The 7,500-nt window shown below is 33.1% G+C and overlaps 2 protein-coding genes across 6 annotated transcripts in view; one reads left to right on the forward strand and one right to left on the reverse strand.

Annotated features, from left to right (window-relative positions):
• Positions 1 to 7,500, forward strand: part of ace (angiotensin I converting enzyme (peptidyl-dipeptidase A) 1) — a 75,091-nt gene that overhangs the window by 51,624 nt on the left and 15,967 nt on the right. Inside the window, exon 25 of one of the 2 annotated variants that reach the window (XM_087275794.1) lies at positions 1 to 185. This exon is cut by the window's left edge and continues 292 nt beyond it. The exons of the other annotated variant lie outside the window; for it this stretch is intronic. The gene's annotated coding sequence lies outside the window, so the exon portion shown is untranslated. Of the gene's footprint in view, positions 186 to 7,500 lie in introns of those variants that run through there. 2 annotated transcript variants of the gene reach the window in all.
• The window catches only part of itga3b (integrin, alpha 3b), a 78,984-nt gene continuing 74,178 nt past the window's right edge, over positions 2,695 to 7,500 (reverse strand). The window contains exons 26-27 of one of the 4 annotated variants that reach the window (XR_015503234.1): positions 5,118 to 5,824; positions 2,695 to 4,817 (exon numbers count right to left, since the gene is read on the reverse strand). Coding sequence is in view for 1 of the 4 variants with exons in the window: in XM_087274527.1 (XP_087130653.1) it covers positions 5,660 to 5,824 (165 nt within the window). In the remaining 3 variants the exon portion in view is untranslated. 4 annotated transcript variants of the gene reach the window in all.

Raw genomic sequence — 7,500 nt, forward strand, 5'->3', positions numbered from 1 at the left:
GTAATGTATATTTATTATTTTTTTGGTCAAATTTGTTTGACTATGCAATGAACGGTGACTTCTGTAATTTATTTGTACAAATTTTTTCGATGTCTGACTGCTGTTTTCAATCATTTGTATAGTTTTAACCGTTTCTGATTGGTTTTATTGGTAAACCTTTATAAAACATAAAGAATTATAAAGAGGTTTTGGCTTCGTTTACTGTTTTAAAAGTGAAATTTTTAATAACTCATTTCTAAGGACTCGTTTCTAATATATACAGTTGAAGTAAGAATTATTAGCCCCCCTGAATTATTAGACTGCTTGTTTATTTTTTCCTCAATTTCTGTTTAACAGAGAGAATATTTTTTCAGCACATTTCTAAACATAATAGTTTTAATAACTCATCTCTAATAATGGATTTATTTTCTCTTTACCATGATGAAAGTACATAATATTTTACTTGATATTTTTAAGACACTTCTATACAGCTTGAAGGGATATTTAAAGGCTTACCTAGGTTAATTAGGTTAACTAGGCAGGTTAGGGTAATTAGGCAAGTTATTGTATAACGATGGTTTGTTCTGTAGACTATCGAGAAAAATATAGCTTGAAGGGGCTAATAATTTTGTCCCTAAAATGGTGTTCAAAAATTTTAAAACTGCTTTTATTCTAGCTGAAATAAAACAAATAAGACTTTTTCCAGAAGAAAAAATATTATCAGACACACAGGGAAAATTTACTTGCTCTGTTAAACACCATTTGGAAAATATTTTAAAAAGAAGAAAAAAATTTGAAGGGGGCTAATAATTCTGACTTTATGAGCCCCCCTGAATTATAGCCCCCTTGTTTATTTTTTGCCCAATTTCTGTTTAACAGAGAGAAGATTTTTTCAACACATCTCTAAACATGATAGTTTTAACTGATTTCAAATAACTGATTTATTTTTTCTTTGCCATGATGACAGTAAATAATATTTTACTAGATATTTTTCAAGACACTTCTATACAGGTTAAAGTGACATTTAAAGGTTTAACTAGGTTAATTAGGTTAACTAGGCAGGTTAGGTTAATTAGGCAAGTTATTGTATAACAATGGTATGTTCTGTGGACTATCAAAAATTTTGCTTGAAGGAGCTAAAAATGTTGACCTTAAAATAGTGTTTAAAAAATTAAAAACTGCTTTTATTCTAGCCGAAATAAAACAAATAAGACTTTCTCCAGAAGAAAAAACATTATCAGACATACTGTGAAAATGTCCTTGTTCTGTTAAACATAATTTGGGAAATATTTCAAAAAGCTAAAAAATTTCAAAGGGGGCCGAATAATTTTGACTTCAACTGTATACACACACACACACACAGACACAGACACACACACACACACACATACACACACACACACACACACACACACACACACACACACACACACACACACACACACACACACACACACACACACACACACACACACACACACAAAATATATATATATATATATATATATATATATATATATATATATATATATATATATATATATATGTTTTTGTTTTTTTAGCTTGGCTAGAATACTTTATGTAAAAATGGTCAATATATATTTTATTAGCCCTCTTGTAAAATTGTAATTCTTCTCCAAATATTTTGTGTTGTAAACTAGTGAAATTTAACAGAGTAAATGAAGAAAGTCATATCCACTTATGCTGTTAAATATCACTATTTCACATCAAATATTTGGAGAAGAGTTACAATTTTATAGGAGGGCTAATAGTTTTGTCTTCAATATTTTACATGACGACTTTTACAAAATATTAGGCAAGGCAAGTTTGGGTTTATAGCACATTTCATGCACAATGGTAATTCAAAGTGCTTTACAAAAACAAGAATAAAAAACAATAAAAAAATTATTAAAAGAATCAAAAATTATTAAAAACAGATAAATATGTGTTAAAGGAATGAAAAAGAAAAGAAAGACAAAATAATGATCTGTTGGACGTAGCACAGTGCTCATTCAGTAAAGGCACAGCTAAACAGATGTGTTTTCAGTCTTGTTTTGAATGCGCCTAATATTGGAGCACATCTGATCATTTCTGGAAGCTGATTCCAGCAGCAGAGGGCGCTGTTAGTAGATGAATGCGGATTCCATCTGCTTTGACTGAACTCTTGATTTTCTAATTTACTTGATCCTAAAGATCTGAGGGATCTGTTTGGTTTTTTATTCTGTAAGCATATCTGTAATTGAGATCCTAGACCATTTAGTGATTTTTAGACAAGTAATAATCTATTCTGAATGTAACTGGGAGCCAGTGTAAAGAGGACAGGTGTGGTGTACTCGGATTTTCTGGTTCTGGTCAAAATCCTGACCGCAGCGTTCTGGATGAGCTGCAACTTTCTGACTGTCTTTTTAGGAAAGGCCAGTGAGGAGTCCTTTACAGTAATCCATCCTGCTGCTGATAAAAGCATGAACAAGTTTCTCCAAGTCCTCACTGAAAACAAAGCATCAAACTCTTGCAATGTTTTAAGCCGGTTTACTTACTGCTTTGACATGACTACTGAATTATTATGATTATTACCATAGATTAAAAAATAATTATAAAGATGTTTAAGCCTTGCTTGCTGTCGGAATTTTATGTTTGGACAATGCTGAGCATGTTTAACCTTGTTGAAAGTGGAAGGATATGAGCTGTTTTGAAATGAAATCAGCAGCAATGATGTGGCTTGGCATTACAAATATTATTTTATATAGAAATTACAGTCTTTATTCAATCATGAAATCAACATTCTCTACTGGAAAGATAGTTTGCAACAACAGGAGAGCAGTTACAGTAGTAGTGGTTCCACTGAATTTTAAAATTCAGCATTTGTAAAAGTAAAATAAACGCATTAAAACTGGGAATTTCCAAAAACAAAACAAAACTTGACAACAAACCGCAAAGCAAAAAAAAAAAAAAAAAACAATGGCTCACTCAAAAAGTGTAGATGTGTATCTATGTGAACTGATTTTTGGTTATACAGTGAAAGAAAAATCAAAAATTATTATAGTATATTTATAAAATGCATTTTTAGCCATTCTGATCCCAAATTTTCACATTTATTCAAACAGTTTTTTTATTTCTTTGCATGTTCTGCCACATAAAATATATGTAAAAGTAATTGGTGGTTCATTCCACTGTGGAACTCCCAGATAAATCAGGGACTAAGCCAAAGGCTAGCGAGTAAGTAACTGTATCGTCACCTCGGAATTATGAGGTTCTAATTATAAGGTTCTATCTGCGTTCTGGATGATTTTGAGATATTGAGCTTCAAAGTATTTTGCATTCCATAGCAAACAATATGTGTGTAACATTTGTTTTTTTTAAATAAAAGGTCTTAAAATGTAAACAACTTATATTAAAAAAAAAACATCAATGTTGTAAATAAGTTGTTAATAAGAATATGTCAATAAATCAATTTTGACAAAAAATGTCAGATAGAACCTTAGAATTCTAAGGTGAAGGTATGTGAAGTCTATGTTTTCAAAGTTTTTCTATGTTTAATTGTTAGGTTGATAGTGGGAAAGTTTACCCAAAATTGAAAGATTTCTCACTATTTTCTTGATAAGTGTTTTGTTCTTTTGTTGAACACACAAAAAAATTATTCTGAGGAATGTTGGGAAAATAAAGCCATTGACAACCATGGTTGGAACAAAATCTACTATGGAACATTCGTCATGATATAAAAACAAGTATACACATGCACACACACTTTAATGTTGATAGGAACTTTGTGGTTTGGACATTGTCATTTTCCTCCATGGGAGGATGTAGAAGTACGATGCGATCTATGTTGATCCTAGAATATAATTTTTGTTGGAAAATTTAATCCATAATTGTTTAAACTATACTTCACTGAATGATATTAAAGTGATGTTTACACCATATCTGCATTTTGAAATCGCAGCAACAGCTGGAGGTTTGTAGCCCACAGCATGTTGCTGCAATGTTTACAGTGGTACTGTATATACTCCTATACTTTTAGGTTTCTTCCCATTGCAGCCTTGCTTTCGTTTTTTTAAAATGGCAGCCGATTGAAATAACCAAATGATGTACCACGAGAGAATTCATGAATGGGAGTAAAGAAACAACTGACGCAGGTAGATCACGTGATGAATGACATACACTACTGTATAGTTCGTACTTTTCTAATGGCCGAGTAGTACATTTAACCCCCAGGAGTTAATATAGTTTACAGAGTTTTATACAGTGCACTGACTCTCACAAGTGTATCTCGAGTTATTTTGTGTGATAGCTAAATATATTTTAAATAAACTGTAAACATAAAAAATAAAGTTATCTTTTCCTCAGATTAGTCTTACCTGTCTGATGGCTCATTATTCAGGTCTTTGTCTTCTCAGGTGTGACTCACTGCATTAGTAATGATTCTCGAATAGACCACTTTCACTCAGAAAGTGACTAAGAAATTTAAATTCATTACATTGTTTTCTGTGAGCAAGCAAACAAGATGATTCTCACATCATTTTGAAGCAAAAACACTAGGCTACAAGATCCAGTTCTCAAAAGTCTTGTGAACAAATGTTGTCTGTGTGTTTCACGGCCTTGTTTTAGTAACTTTAAATTTTAGTTTTTCACTAACTACGCATAAACGTTTCTTTCTCAAAAACACAAACACAAACAAACATGCTGCTCAGGTATTATTGTAGCCCAGCTTGTGCTGTTTACAGTATTATCACACTTTAGCCATTAATATGTTTTTAAGATACTGAAAACAACACAAATGTCAGTGCATGTCAAAACTTCTCCACGGCCCCAAAACACCCTTACGCCCCATTCACACGGGGCTTCAGCGTCAACGCTTCCTATTCACTTTGAATGGGTGACGTCAGGCGTTGCCGAACTGCATGGTGGATCTGTCGACGCCGCTTCAGAGACGTTGCTGCAGAAGTTGGGACTAGCTCAACCTTTTAAGCGCCAACGTAAGCGTTAGCCAATCAGATCGCTGTATGCAAATACACCAGCTAGACAGTGGCCTATTGCTAACTGTATTTCATTGGCTGACGCTTCTATGACGATCGCTTCAGCTTCAACTTCAGACACGCCTTCAGTCAATTGTTGACGCTGAAGCCCCGTGTGAATGGGACGTTAGACCCCTGAGGGTTAAATTCAAATGCAGTACCTACGTTGTAGTAGGCGATTCCGGACGCAGCCTATTTCTGTCTCTTTCAAAGAGTTTGTCAGGTTTTGACCGTAAAATGCAACTCTGTTTATTTTTCGCAACTTATTTCAATGCAAACGAAATCATTAACAAAGTTTAACGTCTGCTCGGTTTCAGCGGGATGTCGATGAGTAAAAATGACCAACTCTAAACTCCAACTGATCTCAATACATATAAAAAGCAACCCTGATTAAAAGCTATCATAAGAAACGGAATGAAACGTCATACAATATGCACAAAATTCAAAACATATTTACATATTATCCCAGATAATCTGGCTTTGTTGAAAGCAGTTTAATGGTCTACAACTCTATTGCACACAGACCAACAAACGCTTCCAAACTTGTTCTCACTGTGTTTGAGCAACGGCGATGTCCAGTGTCCTTCGAGTGGAGGCGGGGTTAATAAATCACATCGTCCAATCATCACGCTCCTCCTGGCTCTGGATGGATGGAGAGAGTGAAGACGTCAGTAGTAAAATTCATGCATTTCTGTCCAGTTGGTCACCCAGAGTTTCTTGCTGAGGTCTTGCTCGGGCTGGAAGGCCAGGTTGTAGCGTTCCTCTTTGCGGACTTTCACACCTTGGTACTTTGGCATGATCCTGTAGTAAACAGCCCTCTTGAAGAAACCACACTGCTCCAGACACACAGACAATGAGAGGGAGACTTCAAGTTAAGAGTTGATGGATCTGCCTTGAAATGAATTTGGATTTTTAACTAATTTAATCTTTTATTCTCTCTTTTCTGTGACAACAATGATGTTTTACATTTAAAATGCACAGTGATTTTAGCCAAGCTTCAAAAAAGATGCACAAAATCCTATTTCAAGTCGTTTGAAGCCATTTGATGAGTGTGTTTGGTAAAAAAAACAAAAAAAAAAAACGTTTTAAGTGTATTAATTTGTTATTCAGCTTCATTTCTCATTTGCTTTGTATGACTAGTTTGCATAGTGAATGCAAGCCTAATTTACAGAAGCTTAAACCACAGAATAAAAAATGAAACTGTTTATCTCACAAATCTGATATTTTTCTTACACAAAAAAAAGTTTAACTGATTTTAACTTGAAAACAAAAGATAAAAAACTCTTTATTTTTACAAAATTTACTTTAATTTTTACAAAATTTTGAAGGAAAAAGTCAAAACTATGAGTCAAACTCATAATTCTGAGCAGGGCTGCACGGTACTGAAAAAATCTGACATTGCAAAATTTTATTTTGCTGCAGTAATTATTGCAATATAAATATAATTTCAACTGGTTGATTTGGAAAGCTCAATTTGAAAATATTTTATGAATTTAGATCAACTGGGATGATCAAGTCTTTTTCTGTGCAGTGCATCAGCATAAAATATAATAAATTACAAGCATATATAAATATGACAGAGCAAAAATAAAAGTGTTTTCTAGGAAGTGTAAAGTTATTTTACTTTTGATTTTTCAATTTCTGGACTTAAATACTATGGCCATTGTGATATTTAAAATTCTCTTCATCTATTAATCTTTAATAAACAATCTAATCATGCGATGTGACAATTGCAGATAAACACATTGTGATATCGATTCTCGATATATTGAAGAATATATTGTTCAGCCCTAATTCTGAATGATTTTTGTTTAAAAGTTCATATTACTCTTATTAAAAAGCTTCCAAACTATAAAACCTCATTGTTTTTCACAGAAAAAAAACAAAATGCTAAGTAAATGACCAAAAAACATTGGCTTTGAATACACTTTTAAAAGTATAATTCACCCAAATATGACAACTCTGAATTACATCTGAATTATATCTGAAATCAAATATTAAAAATCAAAAGTCTTTTTTTTTCGGTTACTTGGACTGTCAAAGGAGGTACAGAAAGCTTTGATATTTCAATAAAAATATATTAATTTGTGTTTTGAAATTACCCTTACTGTGTATCCAGCCTCATCTCATGAGAAAATGTAAGGATTTTACGTTGTGTCTGTTTAGTGGCTAACTCAAACGAATTTGTACGAGTAGTCATAAGAAAATCTACGATTTTAAAAAGGAGGCGTGGCACCCAGCCCTGTCCCTAAACCCAACCGTCATTGGGGGATGAGCAAATCATACTAAATCGTACGAATGAGATTATACGAATTAGCCACTAAATCAAAAAGTTACTAATTGCTGTGAGATTGTGTTGGTGTGTCTGATGGGCTTGGAATGGCATGATGTTCCCTTTTAAGAAATAAATTTTCTTTATTGGTATTGATGGTCCCATGAAGAAAGTTTAACACCAATTTACTATGCAAACTTTTTAGAGCAAAAAACTGTTCTTCATAGTGGAAAAAGA

The sequence above is a fragment of the Danio rerio genome, chromosome 12 (genome assembly GCF_052040795.2).
Source record: "Danio rerio strain M-AB ecotype USA chromosome 12, GRCz13ab, whole genome shotgun sequence".
In the NCBI taxonomy this organism is placed as follows: Eukaryota; Metazoa; Chordata; class Actinopteri; order Cypriniformes; family Danionidae; genus Danio; species Danio rerio.